The sequence below is a fragment of the Pongo abelii genome, chromosome 19 (assembly GCF_028885655.2).
Source record: "Pongo abelii isolate AG06213 chromosome 19, NHGRI_mPonAbe1-v2.0_pri, whole genome shotgun sequence".
Lineage (NCBI taxonomy): Eukaryota > Metazoa > Chordata > Mammalia > Primates > Hominidae > Pongo > Pongo abelii.
The window spans coordinates 19,620,317-19,637,173 of record NC_072004.2 but is presented as its reverse complement, the minus strand read 5'-3'; the positions used below and the strand labels follow the sequence as shown (position 1 = coordinate 19,637,173).

The 16,857-nt window shown below is 41.2% G+C and overlaps 1 protein-coding gene across 3 annotated transcripts in view; it reads left to right on the top strand.

Annotated features, from left to right (window-relative positions):
- LOC100434797 (ubiquitin carboxyl-terminal hydrolase 6-like) overlaps nt 1–16,857 on the top strand; it is a 48,159-nt gene that overhangs the window by 19,225 nt on the left and 12,077 nt on the right. For all 3 annotated transcript variants that reach the window (XM_063718420.1, XM_063718421.1, XM_054546858.2), the window contains 4 exons: nt 153–264; nt 1,626–1,837; nt 8,809–8,993; nt 14,801–14,878. In XM_063718420.1, the coding sequence (XP_063574490.1) occupies nt 153–264; nt 1,626–1,837; nt 8,809–8,993; nt 14,801–14,878 (587 nt within the window). The remainder of the gene's footprint in view (nt 1–152; nt 265–1,625; nt 1,838–8,808; nt 8,994–14,800; nt 14,879–16,857) is intronic.

Sequence of the window (16,857 nt, the reverse complement as noted above, 5' to 3'; positions counted from 1 at the left end):
TCATCCTTTATGTAGTTGAAAAATTATTCAATCATCTCGTTGGTTTTACGGATGAAAGCACCTAAGACATTCTTTTGAAACACATTAGAGAGAGAACTTTTCCTTTTTATCTGAAACATCCCCCCCTTCTCATCTTGCTGCTGTTTCTGTAGAACTTTCCTCAGGACAACCAAAAAGTAGGACTCTCAGTGAGTGGATTTTTGTGTGCATTTGAAATTCCTGTCCCTGCATCTCCAATTTCAGCTTCTAGTCCAACACAGACAGGTAAGATAGAACTAGAACTCCTTCTCATGATTGCACCTTTAAATATTTGTCTAAGAGTTGTCATCTTTGTTATATTTGTTCATGCAGAGGATATTATAGCAGAAGAGTTTTGGAACCCAAGGGAAACCTTACTGATTATTCCATATTTTTTAGATGAGAAACCTAAAATTTAGAGAACCCAAGTGACTTCAGTTAGATGGGAAGTTGTTAGCTAACATACTCTTGGAATTCAGATCTCTTTGAACTTTTATCTAATACTAACATGGCAACAGCTAGTATGAGAGGAACATACTACCAGAAAATATAAACAATAGATATAGCTAGAAAGAAATCCAATATTATATGTAATTTAATGTGGTCACTCACTGAGTCCTTTTAACCGCTAGTATGCTTTGTCTATTCTTTATGTTACTTACAATTAGGTCAATTAGGCTAATTCCCCAACTACAAAGGGCTTTATGAGGCTCCCCTCATTGATGTGTAGTAGGTAGATAGTCCTGATGGTGAGTTGGTGGATGATCTAATTTTAGTTTTAATTTAGAGCATCACTGTCCAATAGAATTCTGCAGTGGTGGGAACTTCTGTGATCTTTGCCATCCAATATAGTATCCACCAGTCACGTGGACTGTTAAGCACTCGAGATGTGGCTAGTGTGACTGAGAATAATGCATTTGTAATTTTTATTTTATTTTATTTTATTTATTTTGAGAAAGGGTCTCACTGTCACCCAGCCTGGAGTGCAGTGGCATCATCTTGGCTCACTGCAGCCTCTGCCTTATGGGCTGGAGCAATCCTCCCACCTCAGCCTCCCAAGAAGCTGGAACTACAAATGTGTACCACCATGCCCAGCTGTGGTGTATCTTTTGTAGAGATGGGTTTTCACCATGTTGCCTGGGCTGGTCACTAGCTCCTGGGCTCAAGGGATCTGCTACCTCAGCCTCCCAAAGTGCTAGGATTACAAATGTGAGCTGCCTCATCCAGCCTAATTTAAATTTTAAATGTAACATCTGGGTAGAGTTTACCGTATTGGACAGTGTCTTCAAAGGTGAAGAGAAGGAAAAGAAAACAAGTGGTAGAACTGTTTGTGTGCTACAACATGGTGCTGATACAGGTTTCTGCAAAAATTCTGCTTAAGAGTTTCCAGCAGTTACTCTTTCCTTTTCATTTGGTCAAAAGTGTGAGTTAAGGAAGTAAAACTGGAAATTAAAATCTTCCAATAAATCTACAGTTATTTATACTATGATTTCTCCCTGCCCTGTGTTAAGAGACTACACTGTCTCTGGTCCTCAGGATACTTGAGAAAAGAGCAAAGATGAAAATACCACAAGCTTACGATGCTGTACTTATCTTTGAATTTGTAGATTTCTTCTCTTCGCCATCTACAAATGGAACGTCCACCCTAACTACCAATGGGGACCTACCCCGACCAATATTCGTCCCCAGTGGAATGCCAAACGCTGTTGTGCCATGTGGAACTGAGAAGAACTTCACAAATGGAATGGTTAATGGTCACATGCCATCTCTTCCTGACGGCCCCTTTACAGGTTACCTCATTGCAGTCCACCGAAAAATGGTTAGTTAAATGTTAGGCAACTCACTGCCAGTCTTGCTAGTGTCATTTGTGAAATAGCCATTTTCTGTCTTTGCAACATCGTTGAATGCATTTTCTTCTCTTTTTTTCTTTAATTTTTTAAAATTTAATACTTTTACAAATTTTATTTTTTTACTTTTTTATCCTGTCCTCAAAATCTGTTGCTATGAATGCATTTTCAGTGTATTATATATGCTAATATAAGTGATCAGAGCCAGGATTTCGTATTACTCATGATGGCTAATGTATGAAATGACATTCCTCATCCGTATATTAAGAGGCAACAGGATAGTCAGTGCATCTGAGTACTACTTTCTTGAAAAATTTGTGTCTCCTGGCCAGGTGCAGTGGCTCACACCTGTAATCCCAACACTTTGGGAGGCTGAAGCAGGGGGATCACCTTAGCTCAGGAGTTCAAGGCTAGCCTGGGCAACATAGTGAGACCTCGTCTCTACCAAAAAAAAAAAATTTTTTTTAAACTAAGCAGCCATGATGGTGTGGGCCTATAGTCTCAACTAGTATGGAGGCTGAGGCAGGAGGATCACTTGAGACTAGGAGGTCAAAGCTGCAGTGAGCCATGCTTGCTTGCACCACTGCATTCCAGCCTGGGCAAGACCCTGTCTCAAAAAAAGAAAAAGAAAAGAAAGAAAGAAAATGGCCGGGTGCAGTGGCTCACACCTGTAATCCCAGCACTTTGGGAGGCTGAAGCAGGTGGATCACCTGAGGTCAGGATTTCAAGAACAGCCTGGCCAACATGGTGAAACCCCATCTCTACTAAAAATACAAAAATTAGCTGGGCATGGTGGCGTGTGCCTGTAGTTTCAGCTACTCGAGAGGCTGAGGCAGGAGAATTGCTTGAACCCAGGAGGCGGAGGTTGCAGGGAGCGAAGATCGTGCCACAGCACTCCAGCCTGGGTGGTAAAGCGAGACTTTGTCTCAAAAAAAAAAAAAAAAAAGTATCTCCTAAGCCAGACATGTTTAGGAGGAACACTTGAGGACAGGATTTTGAAGCTATAATATGCTACAATGCTCACACCTGTACATAACCACGCCACTCCAACTTGGGCAATAAGTGAGACCTTGTCTCTAAAAAATTAGAAAAAAACAAAAACCAACACACACAAAATTTATGTTTCCTGTGTGTTTATGTAGGTATGTACATCTTCACTGCCACATAAATGCGGATGGCTTTGGAAAAGTTTTTTGTTTTGGGTTTTTTTTTTTTCTTAGAGGACACAAGAATGTTCTTGGGCAAAATCAAGTTGTGCATAATTCCTCTCTTGGTAGTCTAATATATAACTATTGCATTAAAGGTTCACTCTTTGGTAAAAAAGAAAAAGGAAGGTTTGAAAACTGTGGTCAGTGGATAATTGTTAAAGAGGTAGTCTTCGGGTATAGTGGCAACTTGGTAGAGTAGAAAGGGCGCTGAACTAGGAATTTAGCCACCTAGGTTTTAGTTCTAATTCTGCCACTAGATAGCTGATTGAGCTCTTTGGACTTTAGTGTCCTAATTTTGTAAAGGAAAGGAAAGGCCAGGCACAGTGGCTCATGCCTGTAATCCCAGCACTTTGGGAGGCCGAGGTGGGTGGATCATGAGGTCAGAAGTTTGAGACCAGCCTGGCCAATATGGTGAAACTCCATCTCTATTAAAAATAAAACAATCAGCCAGGCATGGTGTCACACACCTGTAGTCCCAGCTACTCAGGAGGCTGAGGCAGGAGAATTGCTTGAACCTGGGAGGTGGAGGTAGCTGTGAGCTGAGATCGTGCCATTGCACTCCAGCGTGGGTGATAAGAGTGACACTCCATCTAAAAAAATAAATAAATAAATAAAATAAGTAAATAAAATAAAGTAAAGGAAAGCAGGGTTTCTAGATCAAGTAAATTGATTGTATAGCAGCAACAAGAGAAAATGAAATTGTAAAAAAGGTACTGTATTGGTTTCTTAGGACTGTTATAGCAAATTATCATAAATTTGGTGGCTTTAAACAACAGAAATACATTCTTTTTTTTTTTTTTTTTATGGAATCTCGCTGTGTCACCCAGGCTGGAGTGCAGTGGCACAATCTCAGCTCACTGTAGCCTCTGTCTCCTGGGTTCAAGCAATTCTCCTGCCTCAGCTTCCCGAGTAGCTGGGACTACAGGCACATGCTACCATGCCTGGCTAATTTTTGTATTTTTAGTAGAGATGGGGTTTCACCATTTTGGCCAGGATGGTCTTGACCTGACCTCGTGATCTGCCTGCCTCACCCTCCCAAAGTGCTGGGTTTACAGGTGTGAGCCACTGCACCCGGCCCAGAAATTTATTCTTTCACCTTCTGGAGGCCAGAAGTCTGAAACCAAGGTTTCAGTAGGGTGGGGGCTTCCTCCAAATGTTCTAGGAGAGAATGCTTTCTTGTCTCTTCTAACCTCTGGTGGCTTCAGGCATTCTTTGGCTTGTGACTGCATAACTGCAATCCCTGCCTCTTCATATGGCCTTCTCTCTGTCTTTCTCTGATAAGGATACTTGTCATTGAATTTAGGGCCCACCCAGATAATCCAGGATGATCTCATCTTGACATCCTCAACTTAATTATATCTACAAACATCCTTTTACCAAACTAGGTCACATTTACTGGTTCCAGGGGTTACAACATGGTTATACTGTTTTAGAGGCTACCATTCAACTCAACTACAGATACTATTTATCTTAGTATAAAAAAAATTAAATGCTGAGAAAAATTAAGTACCTAGGAATAAACTTTAAAAATGACACATAAGACATCTATATAGAAAATAAAATATTGATAGGAGTTAAAGAAGACTTAAATATTGGAAGGAGTAAACCATGTTCATGGATTAGAAGACTCGATATTTTAAGATATCAGTTCTCTACAAACTAATCTACAGATGACATATTGCACAATCCCAATAAAAATGCAAAGTCTGCATGTGTTCGTGTGTGTGTGTATGTGTGTGTGTGTGTGTGTGTGTGGTGTGTGAGTTTATAAGCTGATTCTCACATGTGGAAATACAAAGCATCAGGAATAACCAAGATACTCTCGAAAAAGTATAAGGTATGAGGATATCATCAAGATTAGATATCATCCAGATATCAAGATTTATTTCACAAAGATATGATACTTAATGTCATATTGGTACAAGAAAAGACAAATAGACCATTGGGATAGAATACAGAGTCCAGAAACCAGTTCACAAATGTATGAACACCTGATTTATAACAAAGATAACATTGCAGGGTGGTGAGAGAAAGACAGTTTTCTCAGCAGGTGGTGCTGGGACAATTAGATATCCATATGAAACTTGGCACCTTCCTTTCACCACAATTCCAGGTGGTCTACAGAGCTAAATTTGAAAGCAAAACAATGAAACAGCCCTTGGAAGATAATAATGGTGAATACATTCCTGACACTACTCGTATAAAAGAAAAGATTAAATTGGACTTCATTAAAATTGATAACCTGGCCGGGTGTGGTGGCTCAGGCCTATAATCCCAGCACTTTGAGAGGCTGAGATGGATGGGTCACAAGGTCAGGAGTTCAAGACCAGCCTGGCCAATATGGTGAAACTCCGTCTCTACTAAAAATACAAAAATTAACTGGGTGTGGTGGTGGGCGAATATAGTCCCAGCTACTCGCTAGGCTGAGGCAGGAGAATCGCTTGAACCCCAGAGGTAGAGGTTGCAGTGGGCCGAGATTATGCCATTGCATTCCAGGCTGGGCAACAGAGCGAGACTCCATCTCAAAAAAAAAAAAAAAGTGATCAACGACACTAGTAATCAGTGTAATGTAAATTAAAACAATATTATGGTATCAGTGCACTCACCTGAACAGGTAAAATTAAACAGACTGGCAGGGTTGCTAAGTAGAGCAACAGGAACTCTCATGCTGATGAGAATATAAATTAATACAACTACTTTGGAATACAATTTTCTAGTTAAAGATAAGCAGTTCTACCTGTAGGTATCCACCCAAAAGATATGTGTACCAGGAGATATGTACAAGAATATTCATAGCAGCGTTATCTATAGTAGCCCCAAAATGAACACATTACATGTCCATTAGTTGTAGAAGGGATTGGGAAGTTGAGATATATTAAGATAATAGAACATTATACAGGAATGAAAATGAATGGACTTGTAGTTATATCCAGTATAAATGAATCTCATAAACCTAATGTTGATGGAAAGAAGCCAGACAAAAAAGAATTAGGCTAGGCACAGTGGCTCACACCTGTAATCTCAGCATTTTGGGAGGCTGAGGTGGGCCGATTGCTTGAGCCCAGGAGTTTAAGACCAGCCTGGGCAACATGGTGAAACCCCATCTCTACAGAAAATACAGAAATTAGCTGGCATGGTGCCACACACCTGTAGTCCCAGCTACTTGGGAGGCTCAGGCAAGAGAATCTCTCAAGCCCAGAAAGTGGAGGTTGCAGCAAGCTGAGATCACACCACTGTGCTCCAGCCTGGATGACAGAGCTAGACCCTGTTTCAAAAAACAAACAAAAAAAACAAATTAAGTAATTCTATTTATAAATATAAAAACTTTTAAAACAGGGAAAATGAAATCTAGTGTTTATTGACTTCTGCATAGGATATAAAACTGTAAAGAAAAGCAAGAAAGTGATTACTGTAACATTTAGAATAATGGTTACCTTTGTGAGGAAGGGAGAATTTGTGATTTGGAGGAAGCAAATGGGAGGCTTTTGAGTGCTCACTATATTCTGTTTCTTAAACTCAGTGATAATGGAAAGCTAGTTGCTTTGTGATAATTATTTGAAATGTACTTTTTTTTTTTTTTTTTTTTTTGCAATGGAGTTTCACTCTTGTTGCCCAGGCTGGAGTGCAGTGACACGATCTCAACTCACCGCAACCTCCGCCTCCTGTGTTCAAGTGATTCTCCTGCCTCAGCTTCCCAAGTAGCTGGGATTAGAGTCATGCACCACCACGCCCGGCTAATTTTGTATTTTCAGTAGAGACAGGGTCTCTCTATGTTGGTTAGGCTGGTCTGGAACTCCCGACCTCAGGTGATCCACCCACCTTGGCCTCCCAAAGTGCTGAAATTACAGGCATGAGGCACCACGTCCAGCCAGAAATGTACGCTTTTACCTCTGATTTTTATTTTTCTCTGAATTAGTAGCCCTTGGTTTAAGGTTTCTTTTTTTCTTTTCTTTTTTTTGGGGGGGGTGGGGGGAGAGTCTTGCTATTGTCACCCAGCCCAGGCTGGAGTGCAATGTCACGATTTTGGCTCACTGTACTCTCTGCCTCCTGGGTTCAAGTGATTCTCCTGCCTCAGCCTCCCAAGTAGCTGGGACTACAGGCACCTGCCACCATGCCCAGATAATTTTTGTATTTTTAGTAGAGACAGGGTTTCACCATATTGACCAGGCTGGTCTCGAACTCCTGACCTCATGATCCACCTGCCTCGGCCTCCCGAAGTGCTGAAATTACAGGCGTGAGCCACTGCATCTGGCCCTGGCTGGAAGTTTCTAACCATGTTAATAACTGGGAGTAGAATTTATCTCAGTAGTAACTGAGAAACTATGGGCCCTAGGGCACTAGGAGAAGTTCCTTAATGAGAGGATGAAAATTGTGTGGGTTTAGCTATGTTTTAAAATTTTATAAAATATTTGTACTGAACTCTGTCTGGATTTCTCTGGGTCTTATAATAATAGTAGCATATGAAATACGGTCTTAAAATTATGTATTTAAGCTTAAATGAAAATGACAAAATAAAATGCTTAATAATCTGAAAAAAGAAGGGTCTTTTTACTTAGAAACTAGCTAACTTAACCCCTAGTGAGTTGACAAGTTGTTGATTTAGCTTTTCTAACTACTCAATAAATATCAAACTTCTTAGGGAATTAAATGTTCAAAGGTTCAGCAGCTTTGGATAACCTGCCACTCCCACCAACCATTCCATTATACTAAATGTTTATTAAACAGCCATTTCCAGGATAATTCTGTGCAGTATCTCTATATTAAGGAATATCATAAATATCTCTTTAACATACTCAAAGCAAAATTTTTAAAAACTTTACCTTACTTTTATCCTATCCTGTATTTAAAAAACAGAAACAAAAAAAGATTAAAATCACTTAACTGCTTTTAGGAAGGTGGATAAGCTTGTTACAAAATAGGATTACTAGGTTTCACAAATCTCCAAAACTTTGGGAATTGCCACTCCAACAACCACTATCAACAGCTTATCCCTAGAAAACTATAGTTGAGAGAGTCTTTTTTTTTTTTTTTTTTCCACTGGCATCTTTTCATTTCTTTTTCTTTTTTGAGACAGGTCTCACTCTACCTTCCAGGCTGGAGTGTAGTGGCACAATCACAGCTCACTGTACCCTCAACTTGCCAGTCTCAAGCAATCCTCTCACCTCAGCCTCCTGTATAGCTGAGACTACAGACACATGCCGCCATGCCCAGCTAATTGTATTTATTTCTTTATAGAGATGGGGTCTCCCTACATTGCCCATTCTGATCTCAAACTCCTGGGCTCAAGGGATCCTCTTGCCTCAGCCTCCCAAAGTGCTGGGATTACAGGCATGAGCCACCACACCAAGCTTACTGGCATATTTTCTGGAGAAAGAAAGAGTCTTAATTGTTTAAAAGCCTTTAGCTATGAAGCTATTACTAGTTTTTACATGTGATTCAGTGTATGTGAGAAATGTTTATCAGAGAAAACTGTGGTTTGAATATATTAATTGCTGAAACCCAAGTTTGTTAGAATAGACAACAATTCTAAAACTGGCAATACCTCAGCGCTTTTAATGACTCCACCGTAACTGTTCTCTTTGTGTCAATAAAGATGGTTTTATAAACATAGAGAAGAATGTGATAGTGACTAATCTGAAACCGTGATAATGCCTGTCATTGGCAGGGTTAGAAGAACTAAAGGGAGGAATCAGAGGCCTGTCTTCTCAACTCTCTATTCTCGTTTATACATACAGATGAAGACAGAACGGTATTTCCTGTCACCTCAGGAGAATAGCCCCAGCCTCTTTGGAATGCCATTGATTGTTCCATGTACTGTACATACCCGGAAGAAAGACCTATATGATGCGGTTTGGATGCAAGTATCCTGGTTAGCGAGCCCACTCCCACCTCAGGAAGCTAGTAATCATGCCCAGGATCGGTGAGTTCAGGGGATCCATCTTAACCTGTGGTTTCCAAACTCTAGAAAAATAATTTATATGAATTCTACATGACTGATAGGACCCAGCCTATGTCAACTTAATCACTCTTGGAAGAACCACTCAGAGAGCATACAATTCAACCATTTGGTTTGATATTTGGAGTAGGAGAGATGATACAGCTTCCTTTTGCCAAACATTCTAGTGTCTAATAATCCTTCCATTCTCTAATCTTTTGCCTGGATTCGTCCTGCTAATGCTTCAAGTAATATCCTTGTCTTCTGTGTTGCAAAAGTAGAGAGTATGAATTCACCAGAAAATTTGTATAATCTCAGTCCTCTGAAATTCAGGATGAGAGTAACTGCATAAATGAACTCTGAAAAAGTCTCATGATACAAAAAATAATTCTGTTGGATTATTTCCATACCATGTCATTCTTTTTTCTTTTTCCCTTAGCATGTCATTTTAACGTGAAGTAATTTCATAAATCTAGATTAAAATAATTAACATTTTCTGTTTTCTTTCCCTTTTTCCTACCACTGTTCTATTTGATTAGTAAATGCATTTACTCTGAATAATTTTTGGGATTGTGATGATGTCTTATTTTTATCTCAATCAAATTGTAGATCATTTTCTTTTCTTTTCTTTTCTTTACGACAGAGTTCTCCTCTTGTTGCCCAGGTTGGAGTGCAATGGCATGATCCTGGCTCACTGCAACCTCCACCTCCCGGGTTCAAATGATTCTCCTGCCTCAGCCTCCTGAGTAGCTGGGATTACAGGCATGCACCACCATGCCTGGCTAATTTTGTTTTTTTTGGTAGAGATGGGGTTTCTCCATGTTGGTCAGGCTGGTCTCAAATTCCCAACCTCAGGTGATCCGCCTGCCTCAGCCTCCCAAAGTGCTGGGATTACAGGCGTGAGCCACCGCACCCAGCCTGTAGATCATTTTCTTACCATCATGGTACAAATGAGAGTTCTGTTTTATGGTAACTAAAAAAAGTTCTTTACTTATTTGTTATGATATGGGGTCTTTTGATGATTAGGGTAGGGCTTTGGATAAATACATCTTTTTTTTTTTTTTTTTTTTTTGAGACAGATTCTTAATTTGTCACCCGGGCTGGAATGCAGTGGTGTGATTTTGGTTCACTGCAGACTCTGCCTCCAGGTTCAAGTGATTCTTACACCTCAGACACCTGAGTAGCTGGAATTACAGAGGCTTCCAACCACACCCAGCTAATTTTTGTATTTTTAGTAGAGGCAGGGTTTCACCATGTTGGCCAGGCTGATCTCGAACTCCTGGCCTCAAGTGATCAATACCAGTACCTCGGCCTCCCAAAGTACTGGTATTATAGGTGTGAGCCACCACACCTGGGCAGATTTAAATTTAAAGATTTAAATAAATCTTTATTTAAATAAATTATTTATTTATTTTTATTTTGTATTTTTTTGAGACGGAGTCTCATTGTGTCACCCAGGCTGGAGTGCAGTGGCATGATCTTGGCTCAATGCAACCTCCACCTCCCGGGTTCAAGTGATTCTCCTGCCTCAGCCTCCTGAGTCACTGAGATTACAGATGCCCACCATCATGCCTGCCTAGTTTTTGTATTTTTGGTACAGGCAGGGTTTCACCAGGTTGGCCAGGCTGGTCTCAAACTCCTGACCTCCAGTGATCTGCCCGCCTCAGCCTCCCAAAGTTCTGGGATTACAGGAATGAGCCATCGCGCCCGGCCAAAATAAGTTATTTAAATAATTATTTAGAATATTTATTTTAAGATTTAAATAAATCCTAAAGGAAAACTGCAAATAATAGATAAGCAGTTTAGTTAACAAATGTTGTGTTTAGTAAAGATGAAAGTTGGACAAGATTAAATTTGAAGTCAAGTAATTGAATGAAAGAGCTTCTAGATGAGGGCTTTTCCCAGGACTTGCTAATGAATTGGATGTGGAGTATAGGGAAAGAGGAATCCAGGCTGACTTCTTTTTTTGTGGGGGGGCGGGGAATGGAGTCTTGCCCTGTCACCAGGCTGGAGTGCAGTGGCATGATCTCGGCTCACTGCACCTCTGCCTCCCAGGTTCAAGCAATTCTTCTGCCTCAGCCTCCCGAGTAGCTGGGAGTACAGGTGCACGCCACCACACTCGGCTAATTTTTGTATTTTTAGTAGAGACAGGGTTTCACCATGTTGTCCGGGATGGTTTCAATCTCCTGACCTCATGATCCCACCTCAGCCTCCCAAAGTGGTGGGATTACAGGCCTGAGCCACTGCACCTGGCCCAGGCTGCCTTTTTACCCTGAACAATTGTTTGTGAATGGTGGTACCATTTAATGGAAAAAGGAAAACTGGGTAAGGAGCAGATTTTGGCAAGAAAAGTCAGGAATGAAGTTAAATTCAAGAAGTCTATTATATATTCAAGTGGGAAATTCACTTGAATGTCCTCTGCTGGAGATATAAATATAAATGTCATCAACAAATAGGTGGTATTTAAGGCCCTGAGACCAGATGATTGACATTTAGAGAGTGAGATTTAAATAGAGAAGATTCCCATGATCTATACATGAACTCTGAACTGAGTTCGTATGCATTCCGACATTTAGAGATTGAAAAGGGAAAAAAAAGCATCAAAAGAGATCGAGGCTGGGTGCAGTGGCTCATGCCTGTAATCCCAGCACTTCGGGAGGCCGAGGTGGGAGGATCAGTTGAGGCCAGGAGTTGAAGACCAACCTGCCCAACATGGCAAAACCCTGTCTCTACTAAAAATGCAAAAAATTAGCCAGGCATGGTGGTACATGCCTGTAATCCCAGCTACTTGGGTGGCTGAGGCATGAGAATCGCTTCAACCCTGGAGGTGGAAGCTGCAGTGAGCTGAGATCACACCACTGTACTCCAGCCTGGGTGACAGAGCAAGACGCTATTGAGAGAGAGAGAGAGAGAGAGAGAGAGAGAGATTGAGAAGGAGCAGCCCGTAATGTAAGAAGAAAACCAGGAGTTAAGTGAAGGAAGTATTTCAAGAAAGGAGTGATAGTTGTTTCAAATGCTACAGAGGACTGGGAATTGCCCACTGGATTTGATAACATGGTCTTTGGTGATCTTTGTGAAAGCTATTTTAGTATAGGTAAAGGAGTAGAGATTGGAGTGGGTTAAAGAGAGAATGGTCCTTCGGACATTAAAAAAGATAGCCAGGCATGGTAGCTCTCACCTGATTCTAGTGGTACTTGGTAAAGTTATGGATGAAATAAGAGTGGCCTGGAGTTGATGATTTTTAGAGTTGGGTAATGAATACATGGGGTGTTCATTGTATAGTTCTCGACTTCTTGAGTGTTTATGTCAATAAATTGGAAATTTTAGATGAAATGGACAAAATCCTGGAATTAAGGGTCTATGTAGAAGAGTGATTATTTTCAGGGACAGTGGGTAAAGAGGCAAGTGAGGATTTCAGGGCAGTGATTGGAGGTTTCTCTTGGGTGAAAGAATCATTAGAATAGGGATGTTTGAATAAGTAAGTAACCTAAAAAGACAGGAGGTTGTGGTTGCAAAGTAGGATACTGGGAATTGAGATTTTGGAGGCAGAAAACTTTGTATTCACAAGGTCTAGAATATGACATTTGGAGAGGGTTTACATATGGGGTGGGGGAAGTTATTGTTGGAAGAGAGAAGACCAAGTTACTGTTGTATTAATTGCATTGATGTTGATGTCACCAAGAATAATAACAGGAGAAGTGGTGGGGAAAAAACACAGTGAACTGGGTGCTACAATCTTTAGTGAGTAAAGAAGATATGTACCTTCCAAGGAGGAATAGCCGGTGGCATAATTCAGTAGCACATGCTACAAAAAAGCTGGAATGTTTTAGAAAAGGAAGGAAGAAGAGATCATGTACAAGTGGCATAGGAATAAGGAAGAGATCTATTTTACCTCCAGGTTCTGGAATGTATTAGAAAAAAAAGTGCAGAGAGTAGTGTGTGGTGACTCAAGCCTGTAATCCCAGCACTTTAGGAGGCTGAGGCAGGAGGATCACTTGAGCCCAGGAGTTCAAGTCCAGGCTGGACAACATGGCAAAATGCCATCTTTACAAAAAATGTAAACATTAGCCAGGTATGGTGGTGCATGCCTGTAATCCTAGCTACTTGGGAGGCTGATGTGGGAGGATCACCTGAGCCCAGAAAGGTGGAGGCTGCTGTGAGCCATAATCATGCCATTGCACTCCAGCCTGGGCAACAAGAGTGATACCCCATCTCAAAAAGAAAAATGGAAAAAGTCTGCAGGGGGAGCAGGATTCTCAAGAAAGCCAGGCTTCATTCAGTTAGAGCAAAAAGGTAAAAGAAATTTTCAGAAGAGAAGTGCTGCACAGCTTTCTGTGAGAGTGCTACTTGGTTGTTTTATCCTGTTATCTTTCTTTTGATTCCTCATTTATTGCTGGCCTGAGTTGGACATGGTACTAGACAGTACAGTCTATCAGTGATCATTCACTGGATGATTTATGCAGAAAGATGGGAACTCCTATGCCAGATGTGATTCTCACTTTTGCCCTTACAGTGACTCTTTATCATGGTTTCATTACCTTCAATAGCCCATGTAATAACCCCTATCAGTTGCCAGATGAGCTGTAAAGTATGCCACTCTTATGTTATATTCCTTGAATTGCTTCCTTCTCCCCCACCCCCAGCTTTATTGAACTATAATTGACAAGTAGGAATTTTACATGCATCTAAGGTGTACAGCTTATGTTTCAATAATACGTATAAATTGTTGCACTGCTCCTTGTTAGGGCAAGGATGAGTAAATTTTTTTAAAAGTTGGAAAATTCACAGGGCCATCTTGACATAATCATTGGCAGTTAAAAGAAGTTACTCCATGGTGTATATGTGCCACATTTTCTCAATCCAGTCTATCGTTGTTGGACATTTGGCTTGATTCCAAGTCTTTGCTATTGTGAATAGTGCCATGATAAACATACGTGTGCATGTGTCTTTAGAGCAGCATGATTTATAATCCTTTTGGTATATACCCAGTAATGGGATTGCTAGGTCAAATGGTATTTCTAGTTCTAGATCCCTGAGGAATCGCCACACTGACTTCCACAATGGTTGAACTAGTTTACAGTCCCACCAACAGTGTAAAAGTGTTCCTATTTCTCCACATCCTCTCCAGCACCTGTTGTTTCCTGACTTTTTAATGATCGCCATTCTAACTGGTGTGAGATGGGTGCAGCACACCAACATGGCACATGTATACATATGTAACTAACCTGCACATTGTGCACATGTACCCTAAAACTTAAAGTATACTAAAAAAAAAAGAAGTTACTCCAAAAATGGTATGTAGCTTATAACTCTGAGTAGTTAAGGCAGTACTTAGCATGTACCACATCAGTGACTCTGATTCAAGAAGACTTCTAAATATACAGCTTTCTGCAACGTGTCAGTGTTCTTGTCATGGAAAGATCTAATTATTTTAGTTTAATGTGAATTAAATCCTCTGATAGAATTAAGGCTGAAGGATAATTGGTATTTGATTTCCTGATTAGCTTATCTTGTAAAATTTTCATGGGCCACATGGCTCCCTTAGAGACATCTGGCAGTCGTATGTCTACCCTTCTGTAAGCCCAGATAGAGGATGGGAAGCCAGAGTGTATTTGGTACTGGGCTGCAGCTAATGGATTAGGGTAAGTAACGTTGAGCTGTCAACATGAGCATACTGCTGTGGCAAATGCCTCTTCCTAGGATTACTTCAGGAGAAGATGAAAAGGAGTTGGACCTCGAACCAGAAATGCTTCTTACACTCTTTTTGTTCTCTTCTCTTTCCATGATGACAGTATTGGCTATCAATATCCATTCACTCTACGAGTTGTGCAGAAAGATGGGAACTCCTGTGCTTGGTGCCCAGAGTATAGGTAAAGTGACCTGCAAAAGAATTACATTAGTAGAATTTCAGCTTTAGATATGATACAGTTTTCCTAAGATTTCCAATTTTGAGAAGTGAATAGTGAATAATGAGAAACTTAAGAATTGTGGCTGGGCACGGTGGCTCACGCCTGTAATCCCATCACTTTGGGAAGCCGAGGCGGGTGGATCACCTGAGATCAGGAGTTTGAGACCAGCCTAACCTGGTAACACCACATCTCTACTAAAAATACAAAAATTAGTGGGGCGTGGTGATGCGTGCCTGTAATCCCAGCTACTTGGGAGACTGAGGCAGGAGAATCACTTGAACCCAGGAGGCGGAAGTTGCAGTGAGCCAAGGTTGTGCCATTGCACTCCAGCCTGGGCAACAAGAGTGAAACTCTGTCTCAAAAAATGTTTTTCACTTCCTTTTGAGGTCAATAGATAAGTTTTGCTTTTGAGACTTAGCTGGTTTTATAAACTACAGTCCATACCAAATTCATAGCTTGTGATAAACATTTATTACTCTATAACTTCACCTCTCCTTTTTTGTTTTGTTTTGTTTTGTTCTGAGATATAGTCTCGCTCTGTCACCCAGGCTGGGGTGCAGTGGCTCAATCTTGGCTCACTGCAACCCCTGCCTCCCAGGTTCAAGCAATTCTCCTGCCTCAGCCTCCCAAGTAGCTGGGACTGCAGGTGCACACCACTGTACCCAGCTAATTTTTGCATTTTTAGTAGAAATGGGGTTTCACCATGTTAGACTGGTCTCGAACCCCTGACCTCAGGTGATCCACCCACCTCAGCCTCCCAAAGTGCTGAGATTATAGGTGTGAGCCACCATGCCAAGCCTCTCCTTAAATATAAATAAGTTTGCCAGTTCTGAGCACAGTAGTAGACCTTAGTCTTTACTAGACTTTTCTGGAAATCTGTTCTTGGTTTTTAAAGAGTTACAGAGATTGATTGGTCATTGCTGTTACAGCAGGACTAAAGTCCACCTTTAGAGAACTGCAATAGACTTAGCAAACTGAGTCTAAAGTAGGCATTGGTCAGGCATGGTGGCTCACACATGTAATCCCAGCACTTTGGGAGGCGGAGGTGGGCAGATCACAAGGTCAGGAGATCGACACCATCCTGGCTAACACGGTGAAACCCTGTCTCTACTAAAAATACAAAAAATTAGCCAGGCATGGTGGCAGGCATCTGTAGTCCCAGCTACTTGGAAGGCTGAGGCTGGAGAATTGCTTGAACCCGGGAGGCGGAGCTGGCAGTGAGCCCAGATCGTGCTACTGCACTCCAGCCCAGGTGACAGAGCGAGGCTCCATCTCAAGAAAAATAATAATAATATTAATAAAGTAGGCATTGGAACCATGACTTTATTATATCCTCCTCCCCTACCCCATCTCCCACCCTACCCCTGCAACTCTATAAACTTTTTTTTTTTTTTTTGAAACATAGTCTCACTCTGTCACCCAGGCTGGAGTGCAGTGGTATGACCTCGGCTCACTGCAACCTCCGCCTCCCAGGTTCAAGCAATTCTCCTGCCTCAGCCTCCCAAGTAGCTGGGATTATAGGTGCCCAGCACTGTGCCTGGCTAATTTTTGTAGTTTTAGTAGAGACAGGGTTTCACCATGTTGGTCAGACTGGTCTCGAGCTCCTGACCTCAGGTGATCCACCCACCTCGGCCTCCCAAAGTGCTGGGATTACAGGCATGAGCCACCATGCCTGGCCTCTGTAAACTTTTATATGCATTTATTTAATCTGCCATTTTACAAACAAGGAGCTAGGTGTTATACCAGATAAATTGTCCTACCTCAGAGCATTAAATAACTGAATTTGGAATTTCTTGCATGCTGTAGTATCTCAAACAGCCAATTCCCATGTCATTTGTTTGCCATAAAGTTCACATCTTCCTGTGATTAACAGATGGTTATCAAGTACTTTGTAAAAATAAAGACGTGAAAAGTGAAAAGCATGATACCCAGAAATGATG